The sequence below is a fragment of the Colletotrichum siamense genome (assembly GCF_013390195.1).
Source record: "Colletotrichum siamense strain Cg363 chromosome Unknown KSG_Cg363_contig04, whole genome shotgun sequence".
Taxonomy (NCBI): Eukaryota; Fungi; Ascomycota; class Sordariomycetes; order Glomerellales; family Glomerellaceae; genus Colletotrichum; species Colletotrichum siamense.
This window is the reverse complement of record NW_023501017.1, coordinates 1,116,650-1,136,158: the sequence shown is the minus strand read 5'-3', so window position 1 is coordinate 1,136,158 and position 19,509 is coordinate 1,116,650. Positions and strand designations below refer to the sequence as shown.

General features: G+C 53.1%; 6 protein-coding genes across 6 annotated transcripts; all 6 read right to left on the bottom strand.

The window, feature by feature from the left end:
• Nucleotides 1-1,622: 1,622 nt before the first annotated feature.
• Nucleotides 1,623-3,533, bottom strand: CGCS363_v006239 (uncharacterized protein; the record flags this gene model as incomplete). The annotated part of the gene is made up of 2 exons (XM_036638088.1): nucleotides 1,623-2,587; nucleotides 2,636-3,533. The coding sequence occupies 2 exons, from the start codon at nucleotides 3,531-3,533 to the stop codon at nucleotides 1,623-1,625; spliced, it is 1,863 nt and encodes a 620-aa protein (XP_036496099.1).
• A 1,616-nt stretch (nucleotides 3,534-5,149) lies between these two features.
• Nucleotides 5,150-6,667, bottom strand: CGCS363_v006238 (Mannitol 2-dehydrogenase; the record flags this gene model as incomplete). The annotated part of the gene is made up of 1 exon (XM_036638087.1): nucleotides 5,150-6,667. One exon carries the CDS (start codon nucleotides 6,665-6,667, stop codon nucleotides 5,150-5,152), a length of 1,518 nt encoding a protein of 505 aa, XP_036496100.1.
• A 1,366-nt stretch (nucleotides 6,668-8,033) lies between these two features.
• On the bottom strand, nucleotides 8,034-9,239 carry CGCS363_v006237 (uncharacterized protein; the record flags this gene model as incomplete). Its single annotated transcript, XM_036638086.1, has 1 exon — nucleotides 8,034-9,239. The coding sequence occupies one exon, from the start codon at nucleotides 9,237-9,239 to the stop codon at nucleotides 8,034-8,036; it is 1,206 nt and encodes a 401-aa protein (XP_036496105.1).
• Nucleotides 9,240-10,817: 1,578 nt separating this feature from the next.
• CGCS363_v006236 (uncharacterized protein) lies at nucleotides 10,818-11,249 on the bottom strand (the record flags this gene model as incomplete). The annotated part of the gene is made up of 1 exon (XM_036638085.1): nucleotides 10,818-11,249. One exon carries the CDS (start codon nucleotides 11,247-11,249, stop codon nucleotides 10,818-10,820), a length of 432 nt encoding a protein of 143 aa, XP_036496106.1.
• A 2,206-nt stretch (nucleotides 11,250-13,455) lies between these two features.
• CGCS363_v006235 (uncharacterized protein) lies at nucleotides 13,456-16,767 on the bottom strand (the record flags this gene model as incomplete). The annotated part of the gene is made up of 2 exons (XM_036638084.1): nucleotides 13,456-14,969; nucleotides 15,810-16,767. The coding sequence occupies 2 exons, from the start codon at nucleotides 16,765-16,767 to the stop codon at nucleotides 13,456-13,458; spliced, it is 2,472 nt and encodes an 823-aa protein (XP_036496107.1).
• Nucleotides 16,768-17,647: 880 nt separating this feature from the next.
• On the bottom strand, nucleotides 17,648-19,381 carry CGCS363_v006234 (uncharacterized protein; the record flags this gene model as incomplete). Its single annotated transcript, XM_036638083.1, has 1 exon — nucleotides 17,648-19,381. The coding sequence occupies one exon, from the start codon at nucleotides 19,379-19,381 to the stop codon at nucleotides 17,648-17,650; it is 1,734 nt and encodes a 577-aa protein (XP_036496108.1).
• Between the last annotated feature and the right edge of the window lie 128 nt (nucleotides 19,382-19,509).

Here is a 19,509-nt window from a genome sequence, read left to right as displayed (position 1 = left end):
ACCGGCGCTCTTTTACAGACGATTTTAAATCCCACCGAGGCTCGTTTTCTTGATTTAGCATTCCGACATAACCATGAGATTGCGTCCGTGTCAGGCGACGGGATCAGGCTTTGGGACATCAGTACTGCCGATTGCATCTGCGCGTTCGATACATCTAACAGTTACGGCTACGATATATGTCTCACGATTTCGCCAGATGGAAATTGGCTTACGTATGCGCGCCCGGACCTGGAGGTATCAGCTGACGTAGTTGTCCCCATATGGGACGTAAGGGCGGCAGCAAATACCCTCTCACTCCACGTCCGCCGAGCATCTCCTCACCAGATCGCGTTCTCGTCAGATAGCCTTCTTCTTGCAGTCGCCTTTGGGTTTGGATTCGAAGTCTGGGATACGCGTGGTGGTTCCAAATTGTTCAGCGTACGGCATCATCCGGATTTTGGTGGCATCTCATTTGATACACATATCGGTACACGCCTCCAAACTGAGTACGGATTTCTTGACTTAAATGCGCAGTCTCTGAGTGCTCCAGACCAGAAAGCCCCACCCTGGTATCCAACCTACTCTGGATATGGGATTTACCCTGTCGCATTTGACTCTCCCAACCCGAAGCAAAACTGGCTGATGAGAAATGGCAAGAAAGTCTTGTGGATTCCCTTGGACTACCAATTCAGGAGGAATGACAACTGCAGCACTTCACAAGTAACGACATTCATACACGGAAAGATATTGATTTGGATCTCTCGCCAGCTCAACCAGCTCATGCGGATAGAGCTCGCAGATCCATGATCAGCGCGATGGCGATTTATCCCATCGACTGCTGGTGGACTGCGCTGTTTGAGATCTACAGGAATAGCCAGTTTTCTCCAATTCTGCTCAACCACGAAATTTGGCATTCGCGAAGAAAAAAAAGTGTCGATCGTTTTCAGTATTGTCTCATTGGGTGTACTCCTCGCGAGGTGTAGCGCAGCTCAGCAGCAGTCGATAGGATATCACAGCCTACTCTTAGCATGAAGAACCTGAATAACATTCTCCAACTTTTGCCCACAAGGGCCACGGCAGTTTCGCTGTGGCGGCGAAATCGAATTCGCGGTTTCGGCATGCTTCGCCAGCGGTGACACCACCAGCAGGTGGCATGTCTTTTCAACACTTGCATTTGCCTTTGGTTTCTTTGCTATTCTACAGTAATTGTTTAGTAACTAGAACCACTCACTCTGTAAACCGATACTTATCATGACGGCATATAAGAAACACGGCGGCTTGTAATGCCAAAATCAACACGAACCCAAGAAGAACAGCATCAAGTTGTGAATCACCTCGATCTAAGAGGAAGTGGAGGATGATCACATCACGCAGTATATGAGGTTGAAATCACCGTAGTATTGGAAAGCCTGATAATGAACCGCCTGAGCCAAGGAAAATATGAGGAAAACGTACAACGTACAATACACGGTCCAGACCCATCATCCTGAGGCCCTCTATTTCATCAGAATCCCCACAGCTCACCCCAAACAGCAAATTTAGCCAGTAAGCCTCGTGACCCAAATCCCCCGTCTCCTCCTGTCCCCCAAATGTCTATAATCTTCTGTATCAAACCGCTAGAGCGTAGGCACGGCCGCACCAACTCATGAGACGGGCGTCTTCTTGGGACGACCACGACCGCGCTTCTTTGGCGGCTCTCCATCGGTTTCCGCCTGTTCAGAGGCCTTCTCCGGCTCGGCACTCTTTGTGGCCTCAACTGGCGCCTCTGCTTCCTCCGGAACCTTCTTTCGTCCGGCACGGGGCTTCTTGGGCGCAGGCTCCTCGGCTTCCTTGACTTCCTTGGCCTTCGCCTTCGGTGCTGCCTTGGGGGCCGCCTTGGGAGCGTCCTCGACCACCGACTCCTTACGAGGACGGCCACGGCCTCTCTTCGCAGGCGCGGCGATGGGCTTGATCACCTTGTCGCGGCCGCCCTTGGAGGCCCAGTAGTCTTCCACAAGTTCACGAGCAAACTGGGTGACATTCTCCTCGGGCTCCCATGATCGATCGGGAGATCCGGTCCAAGCAACGTACAGCTCGACCTTGCCGGTAGGCTTCTGCCTGTGCTTCTCAACTCGGAGAACGTGCCACAGGTCCTTGTCGGCCATGGCACCCAAACGGCCGCCCTTGACGCTGTCCCAGTATTCAAAGAGCGCCTCCTCGGCATCCTCCTGGATGTTGCTCTCGGGTTCCCAGCTCGGCTCGTCGTGCTTCCAGCGGACGTGCATCTGGAAGAGGGTCTTGTCCTTGGGATCCTTGCGGTGGCCGATGATGGTGTCGAGCACGAACAGGCCCTTCTCAGGGTCGTCAACCATTGTCTCGTCTTCGTCTTCGGCCGCGGGTTCAGGCGCAGGCTTGGGGGCGGCCTTGGGGGCGGCCTTGGGGGCGGCCTTGGCCTTCAGTGTGATCTTTGGTGCGGACTTGAGCGTGACTTTTGGTGTGGCCTTCGCCGCGGCCTTCGGTGCGGCCTTGGGCGCTGGCTTGGTCGTCTCGGCGGCTTGGATCGTGTCGGCGTTGTCGGCATCAGTGGTGACGCTGATCTCGCCGGCAGCGGAGGTAGGTCTGGGAGCAGCTGCAAAACGTTAGCAATTAGTTCACAAGGCAAAGAAGACAATCTTACGAGGCAATGACTCCTTGACAGGGCTCTTCGCACGCTCCGCAGCAACGTCCTCCTCAAGCTGGTTGCCGAGCTCGATGTTGGTGTCGTTTGCGCCCATGGTGACGTCAGCAGGCTCAGGCTCCTCCGTAGTCTGCTTCTCGGCGACCTCGGTCTTCTCAGCTGTATCCTTCTCGACAGGCTCAGTCTCCTTCGCAATCTCTTTCTCGGCGGGCTCTTTCTCTTTGGGAGTCTCCTTCTCCACGGGCGCAGGCGTTTCCTCAAGAGGAGCGGGCGTCTCCTCCACCTCCGGCTCTCTGCTACGCTTCCGGCTCACGATCGTCTGCTCAAAAGTCGTCGTGACGCTAGCTGTTCCGTTGCGCGCACCAGTGAAGTTGTTAAAGACGTTGGTAAGCTTCTTCGACACAGACGACACAACACCGCCGACCGGGCGCGGAACAACCGGCTCAGGCGTAGCCGCCGCGCTCTTCTCCGCATCCGAGGTCGCCATGTCCGCCGTGGGCGCAGTAGGCGTCGGCGTAGATTCCACAGGCGTCTCGGCAGCAGGAGCGGAAATCACAACGTCGGCGGGGGTGCCGCGGTCCTCGCTCGTGTCCATCTCGTCCGCGCCAGCAGCGCCTGCAGCAGCGACCTCGCCAAAAGCCTTGCGCACGGGAGAGCTGAGAGCTGCTTGTCCCGGCAGGCGCGGGACGGGGGACAGCGAGCGCGATGCGTCCGATCGGGGGCTGGTCAGGCTCTTGAGGCGTTTGTTGGCATGTGGCGACTGCGATCCGGAGGGCTTGGCGGGGGAGGAGAGGAAGCCGCCGAGGGCGCCGTTCTTGAGTGTGATCTGGTGCTTGTTCGCGGGCTGGGAGCCTCCTCCGCTCGCGCCGTTGGCTGGCGATTCGCTGAGTCTGGCCATGGTGTCGGTGTTGGGTGAGCTATTTCGTGATGTTGACAGATTAGTGCAAACGTTCCCTCCTCGGAAGCCGTGGGATAACGGATAACGACGTGTCGCGGGTCGGAGGTTGTTTGCGCTTACCTTTGCTCGCGCAATCCGATGGATGGTAGGGACGTTGTTGATGGGATAGTTGCCAAAATGGAAGGGTCGACCGCAGCAGAGGCGTATACGGTCAATTGGCAGGGACAGATATCTGCGACGCGGTTGCGATTGGGGGCGATTCGGAGTCGGAGATTGTACGTGAAGTGCGCTGATGGGTTTACGGCGAACCCGTCACGTCAGCTTAGGTTCGGGGAAGGAGGAGGAGCTTTGGCCTCTTGGTGGTGTGTGTTGCCTCTTTTTCCTGCAGCAAGCAGCAAGCAGCAGGAGCCAGCAGCACCTAATTGGCGGGTTGCTCCTATCTGCTGGTAACGGGACTGATAACGTAAGAGAGAACGAACGCGACGCGATGCGACACAAGCTTAGCTAATCGTTGCCTGCCTACTATCATTGGCTCGCTAAAAGCACGGACTGCGTCAAACGGCATCGCTGGGGGCGATCCATGCACGTGACATCCACTTTGTGGATACCGTTCCTTCCGTCTGGTTCCAAGGGACTGGACGCAGCCGTGGAAGGGGCCGCCGCCTACGGTACGGATACCGTGCCACGGCCCACGGCCCACGGTGTCACGGTGCCCGTCGGTTGGAGGGTCGCCGCTGCCGGTCGGGGGGCAGGACCTGGCCTGGGTCGCAGCGCAGATAGGGGGAAGATGTCCCGAAGCCAAGCAGTAGGCAGGTGCAAGCGCACTCAGCGACTGCCCCGGGGGCCGGGAGGGAAAGCACGTCAACCCAACAGCAGCTGCAGCTTCCTTCTGTTGTCTCCTTCCCTCGAGACGATGGACCACGTGCAGTTCATCCCGCATCCATCTGCATTACCCAATGTCATTTGTTTCATTCTGTTCATTTCCCTTTTTCTTGCATTAAAAAGTTTCATCAACTCAGGTGATCACCCGGGGAGGCTGAGAGACCCCGTCTCGGCCCAAACGGATCAGGCCCTTTGGCCCCAATTGGAACGAACCCTGGCCCCTGTGAGCAGGTCACGATGCATCTGCCCCCTTGCTCCCGCCAGAGTCCAGCCCCTGAACCGGCATCGGCTTCTCCAGAGAATTCCCATCTGGAGAAAGATGGAGAGAAAGAGCACCATCGTGGGTTTGTTTTCTGGGACTCACCGCTTTTGCTGGACCACATCCCGCCATCACCCTTAGTGGTGGTTGACAGAATGAGGCTTGCGTTGACAGAGATCATGTCTGCAACCGAAACCGTTTCATTTTACTCAACAAAGCACCACACTCATCTGGGATTCTCACTCAACATAGAATATTCACTGAAAGAAATTTCAAGAGACGCAGAAGCTGTTCATATCCTCCAGTAGTATTAATTCTATCAAAATAGTCCACTCATAATCGCTGCATCATCTCAAGGTCTATCCCATCTGTAACAGGTCTATCCCATCTAGGTTCAAAATCCCATCTATCCATATCATGAAAGCCGTGAAGTTTTTTGGTTGTTGCATGTAGTAAAACAAACGTCAGACCCTTTTTAGTCGACGTACTTGGGGAGCGTAGCCATGACACCGTCCTTGGCAATCAGCTCCATCGCCTTGGCGACCTCGTTCACGAAGCGCTCGTCGCCGCGCAAGTCATCACCAAACAGGTGCTTGATCGTCAGCAGCTGGCCCGGGTGGTTGCCGCCCGCCTTCGCCAGCGCCTGCAGCTCCTCCTTCATCGGGTCGTCGACCTCAAAGTTCTCGCCCTTGTCGTCCACGCCGTTGATGTAGCGGAACCACGCGCCCGCCACGAAGCACAGCCTCCTGAACGGGCCCGTCACCCAGATCTGCTCCGCGATCGACGGCATGATGAACTGCGGGATCTTGCCCGACGCGCCCAGCGCCACGCGCGGGATGCCGTCCATGATGGTCGGGTTCGAGAACCGCTCCATCAGCGTGTTGCAGTACTCGTCGATGTCAACACCCGCAATCTCGGGCAGCAGAGGCTTCACCTCCTGCTGCATCATCTGCCACACAAACTGCCTGTAGACGGGGTGCTCCATCACCTCGTGCACGTACTTGAAGCCCGCCAGCTGGCCCGGGTACGCCATGGCCGAGTGGCTCGCGTTCAGCAGGCGCAGCTTGTGCTTCTCAAACTGCTCGACCTCGTGCACGCCCTCGACGACCTGCACGCCGACCTTCTCGAACGGCGGGCGCCCGTCGCTGAACTTGTCCTCGATGACCCACTGCATGAACGGCTCCGTGACGACCGGCCACGCGTCCTCGACGCCGAACTTGGTCGCCAGCGAGGCGATATCCGCCGGCGACGTGCTCGGCGTGATGCGGTCCACCATCGCGTTCGGGAACGCGCCCTCCGCCGCGATCCACTCCGCCACCGCCGCGTCCCCGCGCAGCCGCGCGAACGACTGCAGCATGTGCCGCGTGATGCTGCCGTTCTTCTGCATGTTGTCGCAGCTCATCACGGTGAAGGGCTTCAGGCCCGCGGCGTGGCGCCTCGCCAGCGCGGCGTACAGGAAGCCGAACGTGCTCACGGGGGCGTCGCCGTTAGCAAGATCGTGCACGATGTCCGGGTGGTCGGCGTGCATCTCGTGCGTGTTCTCGTTGTAGTAGTACCCGCTCTCAGTGATCGTGAGAGACACGATGTGGGTGTCCGGGCTGGCCATCTTGGCAATCACGGCCTCGCGGTCGTCGGGGGCGTAGAGGAAGCCCGTGATGCTGCCGACGACGTTGGCGAAGCTGCCCTTTGCGGAGCGCTCGATGACGGTGTAGAGGTGGTCCTGGGCCTCGAGGACGTCGCGCATGGCGGCGTCGTTGGGGCGCAGGCCGACGCCGCAGATGGCCCAGTCGCGCAGGTCGTGCTTCTGCATGAGCTGGTCGACGTAGACGGCGAGATGGGCGCGGTGGAAGCCGCCGACGCCGACGTGGACGATGCCGTGCTTCACGCCATCGCGGGCGTAGGTCGGCGTCTTGACGCTCCTCTCACCCTGCTGCGAAGCGAACGTGGACAAGTTGGCGCTGGTGAGCTTGAGGGACTCCGTGCTGTGAGGCATTCTAAAGGACTTTTTTTGGGGGACTTGTTTTCGCTAGATGAACAAAAGATGATAATGAAATGAGATGACGGATGTTTCTGCGGACGGAGAGGACGAAGAATTAAGGGGGACGAGGACACAGAGGTGTTATCGTGAGTCGCAGCAGGAGGAGGTTGTTGAATGATTGAGAAACAGAACACCACAGCTCACCGCCGGTTACCCCTGAGGTCAGCCCTTTTTAAACCAGGCAGGTCACAATCCGGAATAAGTTCGGGCACCGAGTTTTACGGAGGCCTGGGCCTGACCTGCTGGAGGGCGAAAAGCACGTTCCCGTTCCAGCCAGGTTGTTGAGCAAAAAAAAAAAATCAAGCACCTTTGATGGATCCGCAATTCCAACTTCCCCATTGTTAGTGTCGGGGATCAAGGTGGCGGAGGAGGGTCCCCAAGGTCGCTCCCCGTGTCCACGAGGCCGCAGGTGTGTGGGTGACCGTGGTGTGCTACCCGTCGATGGATACACAAGTGGTGTGTGCTTTCAAAGATGGGTGCCCGCCCTGCTTCACAGTGTTCACCTTGGATTTAAATCGGGTCCCCCGGTGGCGGCTCTGTGGGAACCCTTGAGGAAGCTAGAATTTTTAAAACTGGGACAAGAGGCGGTCTAGTGATTATCTAAGGGCCCCCGGTTTGTGGAGTTCTGGCTTCTTCTCTGTTCTTTCTTATCAGGATATGACGCAAGGATTGTAAAAATAGGCTTATTGCCAATATCGTGGTTTCAATGTCGGTTTCTGCCCGAAGGTTGGCCAGAAAAAAACAGGGTCCTCTTGGCGGCCGCAGCAGCACGGGATGCAACATCACATGTTTAAGGTGCGCAGTGCAACATCGTATTCTCAACCTCACTTGTGGTGGTTGAGAAGATGCTGAATTCGCCCTAAGAACCCAATTGAATGGTGCTTGATGACCTTTGTGTTGTCTGAGTCAGGTTGTCGCCGTTGGACACGTTGGCGCTCTGACTGAACCGGATGTTCAACATCAGACGACCAATATCCACATCAAAACCACCGAGACATGAGCAACAAGAAGCAACAATTGTCAAGTAAAGCAAGCAGGACTCTATCAAGAGAAAATCTATCTCATACTTGATGTGGCGCTTGAGTTCTCCTTTAAGACCTCCATATTTCTTAGTCAGCGTCTCTCGCTACCACCGTCGCTATATCAACTTTCCAAGATTCACGCCTGTCATAGGAACGAACACGAGCACAGCGCAAAGCTTTTGGTATTCTGCCCATTTCAATTCTTTTCAAATATCAAGACAACCGCATTTACGCTGTGTAGAATACATCGACAAAACAAAAGCCAGGAAAACCCACCCACAATCAGCTGCTCCTTCTGCCTAGCGTCGTCGCCAGATCCACATTCGCTCCTTCGGATCTTCTGCTCGAGAGTACCACTGACCAGGTTTTGAATCAACACAATTGCGGAAATCAATGAACTCGTCGTTCAGAAACGCCTCTGTCACCCATTCGGAGATCGCGTAATTGTCTGCGTCATAAGCCAGCTCTGATGGGATGTGAATGCGGTTGGGCCGTTTCTCGTATACCTCGTCTTCACCCTCATTCTCCTTGTCGCTATCCTCGTCACTCTCGTCCTCGCTTTCCTCGCTGTCTTCCTGGTTGTCTTCCTGGTTCTCGGCCTGTTCGTTTTCGTTCTGGTGGTTCTCTTCATAGTCGGTTTCGTCCTGCTCGCCCTCGTGTTTGTCCTCGCGCTCGCTCCCTTCGTCCATCGTAAACTCGTACTCATCCCCTGTGTACTCGTCCTCTTCGTAGACATCCTCTTCACACTTCTCTAATTCGTTCTTATCCTGTCCAAACTCGTCCTCCTCAAACTCGTCCTCGTCGTGCTCGTACTCACCACAGTCGTCCTCTCTGTACTCATCCACGTCGTATTCTTCCTCTTCTTCATCTGCCTCGTCATTCTCATCCTCGTCAGTTTCGTCTTCTTCACTCTCCGCGTCCTCGTCTTCTTCCCCGTCGTTCATTTCGTCTTCCTCGTGCTCTAAAGGATCCTCTTCTATGTCCAATTCATCTTCAGCTTGGTCGTGAGAATCGCCCTTCCCATCCTGAGAGCCACCGTCTTCACTCTCATCATCCGAAGAAAACCCCCACCCAGCGAGAGAATCAATGTCCTCCTCCTCTGGGCTGTCGCTCTTGTCGGTAATTATGTCTGCCCACCATTCCAGATCATGCGCAACAGCACTGACGTCTCCAGCCAGGTGTAGCCTCTCCAAAGACGCAGGGATGGTCCGGAGTACGCTGCTTTGCGATTCCGTGTCAAAGCAAGCACAATTGATCCAAAGGGCTTGAAGACACGTAAAATCGTCGAATGAGTCGATGTAAGGCGAAGGAAGGTCGTCTTCATCCTCTCCCAAGAAAAGGAAGCTCAAACAGAGTACCTCAAGGCTTGAACCGTGCTTCTTCAACCCCTGGAAAATTGTACCAGGACTCGGTATGTCGGGATTATCTTCCACTTCGTGAGTGTAAATAAACCTGGTCAAACGAGAGCACGTTTTGATAAGCTCTGTGAGAGTCGACGCCGTCATGTCTGTCATGTTCCTTAAAGCTAGGGACGTGATGTTCAAGAACCATACGGAAGGGGCCAAAATCTGGCATTCGCGGAGGTAAACCGAGGCTTGTGGTCGTAGTGAGAATAGTCCTGCAAAGTCGAAGTCGCAAGCAGAATAATAGGTCCAGGGGCAGCTGGCTAAGGCAGCAAGGGAATGAAGATGAAGAAGCGGACGGTTTTCGCTTCCGTCTGCCCTCAGCTCTTGCACGCGACGTAGAAGTTTGGTCATCGCCACCAGCGATATCGTGGGGGCTTGGAGGGTTAGATCTCGGATGTTTGGAAGGTGAAGAATGAGAAGTCCGATCAAAACCCCTTTCAGAACGTTAGGCTGGAACCTAGCATTCTCTGTCAAAATGCCCCCGACAATGTCGCCGTCCTCGCTGTCGTTGAGTGCGAATGTCTCCTTCCAGACATCGAAGCCAAGCCCTCCTGCTACTTCCTCGAGAAAATGCATATCGCGTTGATCGCTGGCGTTGCTCAAGTTGAGAAGCTCACGCGGTTGTTGGTCTGACGGCATCAAGACCAACAGCTTTCGTACAACACCGCACGACGCTGCCGGATTGTGGAGCAAAAATCGCAGCAAGTCGAACAGTTTTCGGACGTCTTTGTCGCCATTTCGATTGCGAACTTGATTGCGAACACCGATTGATCGTAAAGTTTCCGGGGTCAGGATTTGCTTGAATGCCATTGAGGTATAGGAGAAGTTGAAAAGCGACTTCCAATGATCATTCTGCTTCCGAATCACATCTGAGACCCAGTCGTATTCCGAGCCATGACCTAACACCAGCTCCCCGGGCCAGTCGGGACAAAGAAAAGAGCCGATGTGTCGGATCATTTCCGGTGGGAGGTCGGACAGCTTCGCCATGTTGCTATCGGGGATCGCATCGGCGGTTGAGACTCGAGCGGAAGTCGGCGGGTGTCTGTAAATCGTTAGACGGGAACAATGGCAGAGCAGGGGGACTAATACCAATGACGAGGTTGTTCGTCTACTGTCGCGGTTGTGGGCAGAGAATGACCCACGCTGTTTGTGCCTCAAGAATCGGCAGCTCGTGAAGTGGTGGGAATGAAGAAAGTCTGAGGAAACCGCTTGTTTGTGCGCGGCGACTTTGTTTCGTGGGTGTGCCTTTTGATCGCTGCCGCCGTCGTCGTCACTGTGCGATCGAAGAGCGAAGCTAAGATCCGAGAGGTGAGTTGAGAAAATCAACGTGGAGGTGAAAGTCGACCGTCGAGGAGTTGTGCAAACGCCTCAGGACAGTGTCACGTGATATACTTTGGACGTTGAGATTCGACGGCAGGAAGGAAGGCTCCAGCGGGTGGGCGTGGGTTCCTTCCTGCCTTTTTGGGTCGTAGGGTTGAAGCAATCAAAACTCTCCAAGTCACCTTTATTATCAGTCGCAAAGAGTGTGACATGTGCGAAGGAAAGTTTTGGTATTCAATTTAATAGGTAAGCAAGTGTTAAGACAACTTCATTTCCCGATCTGAAGCAAGACCCAGCAAGAGAAACACTGTCCGCGATCGAATCTTTGTCTGCAACCTTGCGCTTGTGATTGTCTAGCTAAAAGATACCGGGCAAAGGTGAAGGGGCCTCAAAGAAGTCAACCCACTTGCTGTCCCGAAAAGCTTCATGAACCTCATAGTCGAGGTTGTTCAAGTCGACGTCCCAAGCCAGATGCTCTGGAATATGGACATAGTCATTGTCATTGCCGTCTTCCTCCAGGCCTTCCACCATGTCTTTCTCATCGTCTTCCCCATCGCCTGCGTCATTGTTTTCCTCGTCGTCTTCCTCGTCATCTCCCTCGTCGTCTTCCTCGTCATCCTCTTCACCAAAGCGTTTCCCCGAAAGTATCTCAGCCCAGCGCAACAAGTCATCCTCAATGATTTCGACGCTGCCAGCAAAATGAAGCCTCCACAATGAGGTTGGGATCGTTCGAAGGACTTTGCTACTAACACCATAACGGTCCCCAAAGCAGGAGCAGTTAATCCACATCTGCTCAAGAACTGGGAAATCCTCAAATGAGTCGATGTAGGGCGGAGGATTCTGGTCGACGAATCTTTCGTACCCCAAGAAAATTCCCAGACAGAGAGTTTTCAGGCTTGAGCCGTGCTTCTTCAGCGCCTGGAACATTGAACCAGGGCTAAGCACAGGGCTGTTTTCGCTTTCAACCTTCTGGATGTAGATGAATTTCGTCAGACGCAGGGTGTCGTTGATGAGTTGGCAGACGGTAGACAGCGTAATGCCATTGACATCTCGGAATACCAGCGACGTGATGTTTGGGGCCCACGGCAGAGGCGCGTCTAGAATGCAGTTGCCGAAGTAAATTGATGCATGGGGTCTGAAATCGAATAGTGTCTCAAAACCCCTGGGCTGAATGTCGTCAAAATTCCAGTTCCTGATCGCAATGCTGTCGAGGTGAAGAATGGGTTGCATTTCGTTGTCGACTGCCCTCCGTTTCTGAACAAGACGCAGCAGCTGAGTCACAGCCATGTGTGACGCTGGGGGAAGTATGATGCTTAGGTCTCGGATGTTGGGGAGGTTGAGGATGATAAGACCGACCAGAAACCCCTTTAGGGAATGTGGTACAGATATCAAGGTTTCCCCGATGCTCCGGCCTACCATATCGTCGTTCCAAGCGAGCGTTTCCCTCCAGATGTTGATGCCAAAGCAGAGGGCTGCTTCCTTAAGAAGATCTATGTCGCGTTGAGGGGCATGGTCCCAACCGGAAGTGCTTCCAGGGTGCTCGTCAGAGTAAAGGTGAATGAATAGTTTCCGAACGGCGTCAGGCGATGACGCTGGATTGTGCAGCAAGTAGCGAAGCAGCTTGAACAGCTTTCGAAGCTCGTTTCCGCCAGTTCGGTCAAGAACCCCAAGCGAACGCACTAGCTCGGGCGCAAGGCCAATGTGGTAGGCTTTCGCAGTGTATGTGAAGTTGAGTAGAGATGCCCGGTTGGCGTTGTGTGATTCTCGAATGTCGTGGACCCATTCCCAGCCCTCATCGTGATCCAAAAGCAATGTGCCGGGCCAGTCAGGGCGAAGAAAGGACGCGATGTGGCGAACCAGCTCTAGCGGAAGGTCGGAAAGCTTCGCCATGGGGGCTTCGAGTATGATTAGGCGGTACGTGTCAGGGTTACAGGGTCGCGTCGGTGATTGGGAGTGTCGAGCAGTAGATAACAGGTATCTATCCCCGACTATCTTGGTTAGAGGAGAACAACAACGGGGAGGGAGACTGGGTACCAATGAGAAGGGTAAGTTGCACACGCTGTGGCCGTTGCTGGCAGAGACCAATCTTCGCCGTGTGCGCTTTGGCGATCGACAGCTTGAGAAATGTCGAGGAGAAGCTGGAAACCGGCTATCTTCACGGCGATAACTTTCTCTGTATCTCCGTGTGTCTTAGACCTTATTGTCACCGTCCCCTCTGTGTTGCTGGTGGATTGATTTGAGATAAAATCTTGAGTCTGACAGCCTGGTGATTTGCGAAAATCAGCCACAGCGTGAAAGTTGTGTTGAGAGGGAAGGTGAAGAAATTGCGCTGTGCTAAGGTCATGTGGGAGGTGTCGCAATTCAATCTGAGAAAGGAAGGAAGGCTCCAGTACCTGAAAGTAGCTTCCTTCTTGCTTCTCGTATTGTGCGGTCGAAGAAAGCTGCCGCATGGCCACAAAGAAAGAAAAGTTGTGTAAGATCAATAGGCATCCACCGACGCAGGCCCGGTGACACCAAAGGACCGACCATGAAGAGCGATGGTACTCATTGTCTATGGCATAGCAACAATCCTCATCTGCCTCAATTCTCTCGCCTCAAAACACTGTCCTCATCCAACCATGAACTTTGCTAGATGGGCAGTGTCTATCATGAACACGTGTAATCTGTGTATCCGACTGTACGCGAACCCCTTTCTTTTGCTGTCGTCTCATGGTCTATTGTTGTTATGGTTGTGGTCTAGCGCCGCCGTCGTCTATCGCCGTCGCCGTCTATCGTTATCGTCTATCGTGGTCACTGTCCATCGTCATCATCATCTATCGTCGTCATCTAATTCTATTATCGTTATCGCTATCTCTATCGTCTTCTTTACTACTATCGGCCCAACCGACGGACGTCATTCTCTTGTTGTCGTATGCATCCGCTTGTCAAGGCCTACTTGTCTCCGTCTTCTCCTGCCCATCCATCTTCGAACCAGGCAATTCCATCAAGATCGTGCCTACCACATAGCAGGGCGTGGATCAACTGTCGTTCGCACCGGGACGTATTCCGCGAACGCTTCATCAAGCTCATCGTCCCACTGTCCTCTGCTCAGTCCAATCTCCCGCAGATTTCTCAAACCTCCCATCTTGATGCGTTGGGCCATATCCAGCAGACTTTGTCGGATCGGGCGCACTCCTCCACCTAGGTGCAAACGCTTCAACGACTCAGGAAGACTTGGGAGAAAGGTCTCGAAGACCTCATGTTCTTCCAAGTTACTGTCATCTGTGTCGCTCTCATTACTGTTGTGGCCCTGACTTTCGCTGTTATCGATGTTATCTTCTTCGTCGTCATCGGCGAAGCTGCATGTAGTGATCCACAGCTGCTCCAGATTGGGCAAATCGCCAAGCGTCGCAATGCGATCATACACACGCTGGTTTTGCACATAGTGACAGGTGGTCAGGTCAAGACCAAGTGTGTCCAAAGTCTTGTATTGGTCCCGTATGGCATCCATGAATGCATCGAGATCCGAGGGCGACATCATCTGAACTGAGAATCGAACGCATACAAGCTTCCTCAGGGCTAAGCAGCTGCGGAGCGTCTTTGCCAGGAGAGTTACATGCATGAGAACTTCGTCGAGCACCAAAGAAGTGACTGTAGAAATGTTCAACTGCTTGCGGAAGACGGACTTGTGGAAACATCTTTCAGAACCGGGTCTCATCCATTGGGAGAATTCCGGCTCTCCATGATGCTCCCACCGTATATTGCTGATAGTAAGAGCTCGAAGAGCAGGAACAAACAACGGTATGGTTGAAAAGGGATGTTGGTGAGTTCGAGCGATCGAGAGAACCCGGATCAGCATTCGCAGCGTTGGTAGCGACACACTAAGTGTGAGCTTCTGGAGACTTGGAAGGCGAATAAGAATGAAGGCAACACAGTAACCGAGGTAAGTGCGCAGCGGGTCAAAAGCGCTTGAATCATGGCAAGGCAGGTCAAGGCCCGCGGGCGCGAATGGTTGCAGCAGCGTAGCCACCTCCTCTTCATTGAAATCCATGACACCCCTTCTCGAAGTTGGATATTCTGTGTGGACGTAGAGATGTCGAATAGAGGTGCGCACAGTGTTGTTGCGGTCGATGAGTTGGAGAAGGGATGCCATCCTCTTCAGCCCTGTGCTCTCGGGAAGATTGTGAATTCCGACAATGCTATGGATCTGCTCAACTGCAGCTCGACTAAACGCCCTATGAGAAAGGGCAAAGCTCGCTAAAGCGTGGCGCTTCTGACTGTTTTCGTGAAGAAGGTCGCTGACGGCGAATGCAGTGTCGTAATAATCTCCTGCCGATACTTTCTCATGGCCTGTCGCGACTAACAGCTTGCCATCAAATCGAGGTCGAAGAATCTTGATAATCATGAGAATTATCTCGGGAGGAAGGTCAGTCAGCTTCGCCATCTTGGATTGCCGACCGCTGGCGAGCAAGGTCCAGTTAACAGGGACGCAAATGGGGGAAGCGACGTCGATTCTGGCGAGTCGCACGGCTACAAGAAAGTTAGCAGAGAAACGATAGGGGTAGCGATAAAGATAGCGACGCTGAATTACATGTACGAAGAAAGACGACGACAAAGGACGGATGACGATGGACACTGCCGGGATAGCCAACTGGCGCTGCCTGGCCAGAAAAGTATTTCCGAGCACGCAGGACCGTCAGGCTCGGAAGCAGTCGCACTTCGATTCCCAGCAACGGCGTGTACTTTGCTTAGTCGATTGACAGGGTGTGCGTGTTGTTATTCTGGAGTGGTGGTGGGACAGGAAAGTGATGTCGGTAGGTGCCCGAAGGTGAGTGTGAGATTTTGGAGAGTGGAAATTCCACTACGTGAAAGTCGAACGCAGTGGAAGGCGCGAATGATGAAGCAGGCGACGAAATAGGAAAGTGCAATCGGGCAAGACCAGAACGTAGGTTGTTTTCTAAGATATTTGCCTGCTTCGAAATTCTTTGCGACTGTTGATTTCAGGAGTCCCAGAGCCAAACCTATTTCAATGAGGTTTCAAAGAGTCTACGTAATGAACGTGTCAATCTCAGGATTTACGCCATGAGCTTTCCACGTTCTGTTGCACCACCTCAACCTCGTTGCTTCCAGCTGGCATATGGACGCGATTGTACTCAGTAACCTATATGATAAACGTCGTAGAGTGGTGTTATTGAATTTGACTGCGATACCTAAGTTGCGGAGTTTCTAGTAGATTTATTGCTCGCGGCTACCAAAAAGCTGGGGTTTGACTAGAACTCACGCATATCAAACCTCCCCTTCTCCTCAACATTTCATGGTTCCATATCAAACCTGTGAATTCTGAATCAGAATATTGAACACATAACGCACCATTCGCGACTCCCTCAAAGGCAGCGATCCTCTTCTCTCCAGGGATCGTGGACTTTCTGGAAGTCACACCGGCGACATGGAAGACCTTCAACGACGGTGGGATAGTCCTCAAGAAAGGGATGTATGTTATACTTGCATCCAATGCTGCTTCTCTCCCGACCTCTTTGTGAATATTGTCGTCCCAGAGAGCATCGGTAAAGATCCACCGTAGTGTGCTTGCCGAAAGACTCAGCCTCCTCAATGCCGTGAACTCCCCCAAACAGCGCAAGGGGCCATGATCTCTCCGGTAAATGAAGCTGGGGAAATCGAGGCATAATGTCTCCAGAGTGGCAGTGTGCTTTTTAAGCATGCCAATCGTATCCCCAGGACTAGGTATCGCAGACAAAACTGTCACATCCATGCCGCTGTAGATGAACGTGAACTTTTCCAATGCCTGACATCTGCTCAAAACGTGATGAAGTTGCGATTTTGAGATGGAGCAGCCGCTCAGTATGATCGAGCCTAGCTTTGGTGCGATATGTGCGAGAGCATCTCCTACCTCGAAGCCATGTATGAAAACCTCCGCTCCAGCATTCCAAGAGAAGAGAGCCCCGAATCCAGGGTCAATCTGCGCCACCGAGCCCGTATTAGCCACATCGCGGGGGTCTGCCCCTATGGACAGAGATCGAAGGGTCAAAAAGTCGCGAATCCTGATTCCCTTTCCACCCTGTTGGGGCATATGAATGATCTGTGAGGCAAATTTCGTGATGTTTTGAAGTACACGGGTCGGAAGCAATAGTGCCAAGTGTTCCACACTCTTGAATTTCAAAAGTATGATGGCGATGAGATGCGCAAAGAATCGTACGAAGCTTTTTCTAGAGAGGGCTCTGCACCACATCCCGCTCTGCGGGTCATGGTAGTTGTTCGACATTGGTGCCCGGAAGGCCTCGAGACCCATCGACGACGCCACACCATCCATTGCTGTAATATCGTCCACTGATACTCTATGCAGAGGGCTGGCGTCTGAAAGCCCGATATAGAGCTGTCGAACCGACTTTGGGTTTAGTGCGCCAGTATGAGCATTTCGGAGTATGGAAGCCAGTCTGCGCGTAATGTGCCAAGCTGACATATTGTATACTTCGATCGAGCCTTGTAATTCGTGGACACTCATATTCCGATACGCCTTGCATGTTGCAGAGAAGTTGAAGAGTGTATCCCGACTTTCTTTAGCGCTACGAGCAATGCTGATTCCGCCATCGACTTCTTCTGCAATGAGTTCTTTCCCTCCATAGTCCGTGCGAAGAAAGGAACAGATATGGAGGATCAACTCAGGGGGAAGGTCTTGGAAAAAGGCCATGGTAAAGGGTCCTTCTGATTGAGGTCGTGTTTAGGAGTGGGATTTTGCAAATGGGAGGAACCGGTTTTGGCGGACGAAAAGAAGCAGAATCAAAGAGGCTGGAGAAGGCACTCTCGGCCTTTATTTTAAAGATTTGATGGCGTTATAACTTTAAAAAAGCAAAGTGTGACACCTTGAGTGCCTTCATGTGGCTACATAATCACATGATCAAGGCTTTGCGATAGGTTTCGCGGCGTTCTCAAAACTTATTTCAGATCGTTACATGTGTTCCAAGAGGTAGCTCATACGCCTCAAGCGTAAAAGGTGCCATGTTAGATTCATGAACTAGACATTTCAAAAAGAATAGACATTTGGCAATGTTAATGGTGTAGATTTAACCGAAATATATACACATGTCACCTAAATCTAATATCTGGACATGTTCAAGCTCGCTCGACCATGCTCTCTACGTCCACATCCTCATGCGACAAAACATCCGCCTGCCAAATGACCCAAGACTAGTCTACCACAGTTGTGGAAGAGGATCGATCTCGAATTTTATATTGAGTCCATGAATTTTGCCATATTGAAGTAAATGTTTGGTAGGCAAATCCTGCGCAGCTTCATCGATGGCGAGGACGTTGGGCAGGCGTTGGATAGGGTCTTGTGAGGCGTGTTTCTCCCACATTGACACCAAGTCGGAGAGAAGGAATCTCACCGGTCCGATCAAGTGGAACTTCTTCAGAGAAGCTGGTAGACTGTGAAGAGCGGGATGCATTATTTCGTAATCCGAAAGTCGACTGTCGTTCCTACCAGCAAATGTGCCATTATTGGCGGCTAGTCCTGGCAATTTCTCCTGGATATTCCGACACATGCTGGGAACGGATCCGATTTTGGCTGCCATATAGCTTCTTGCTATGAGCGTCTCGGGATCGCAAGCACCTCCTTGTTTGAATTCGAAGAAGGAGTCGACATGCAGCCACAGGTTCTCCAGCGCGGTGAACGTTTCTAGCGACTTGATCGGGTGAACTTTCCTCAGACTCCGGCAGTCTATGCAGATCGTTCTCAGAGTCTTTGCGTGTACCTCAAGAGCTTCAATGACATCGCCAGCCGTCAGGTCTCGGCCATTGTGAGCGACTTCGCCTTGTGCCACGTAGTTGAACTTTGTAAGCTGCCGGCAGTCGGACAGCGTCTGACGCAGGGCCTTGGGGCCCATCAACATCTTCACCAGCACGATCGACGTTAGGTTTGGAGTTAATTGTCCGCGGAGGGACTTGCAGTCGTCGAAAATACAGACCTCCGAGCGATCATATCCATGCGAGTAGACTTCGGCTCCCGGGGCAAGTGGGAAGAGGCAGTCGTATCCGCGGTTGCACATGACCCAGTCTATCTCGGTCCGTTGCGGATTTCGAAAGGAAAATGAACGCACTGTGTTGAGCGGGGCGTACTTCTGCCTGTGGCCTGTCGGCCCGCGCGCCGAGGCATTCTGCTCTACATCCGACCCATCACCCTCGACGTCTCGTGTGCCGGTGTCGTCGCTGCTGGAGTTGAGGCTCTGAGCAACAAGCCGGCGATCCATACACCCTTTGTAGAATTCCTGTAAGTATTTCCACGTGTATGGCGTGACATTAAAAGCCATATCGTCAACACGAGGCAAGTGGAGGATGATGGCCAAGAGAAGGGTTCCCATGAGTGCTTCTGAGTCGTCCATGTGAATGGCTTCGCTGAGCTTGACTTCTGAATGCCAACTGTTGCCGGGTATAACTCTGTCGTAGTCGAAACCAATGGATTCCAAAGCCTGGATGACGAAGTCCCGGCTGTCGTCAGGAATCTTGGCAGGAGTCGCGTGCGCTTCGTCAACATATATGAATAGTTTCCGGATCGACGAAAATTGCGCAGGGTATTTCCTGACCTTCAAGAGAAAACGAATCATCAGGAAGATGGCCTCTTGACTGTCTTTGGCGTAAAAGCCAAAGCTGGTCTCGCGCCAGGTCGACTCCAGAGGGAGAGTGCTGAGCCTCTTGCATGTGAGGGCAAGATTCACGAGTCCGGCTCGATCGCGTCGAATGTGTTTTGAAATGTCATGGGCAACTGCGGCGGAGTTGGACTGGGCTCTGGCGATTTCATCCAAAATGCGTTTGCCGGTGTAAGGCTTTGGAATGAAGGAGTAGGTCATTAGGAGCAACTCCATGGGGAGACCACAGAGCCCTGTCATCGTTTCTGCCTGCGCTGGTGGTTGATCTGTGATGAAAGGCATGATGACATGACAATAACGACTCACTCTAGCACAGAAAAGTGCGAAACAAGGCCCAAAATGCCTTCGTGAAAACTTTGGCAAATGCAGGCACTTCCAAGGGTTAGATATACGTTTTGGATGGCACAGCC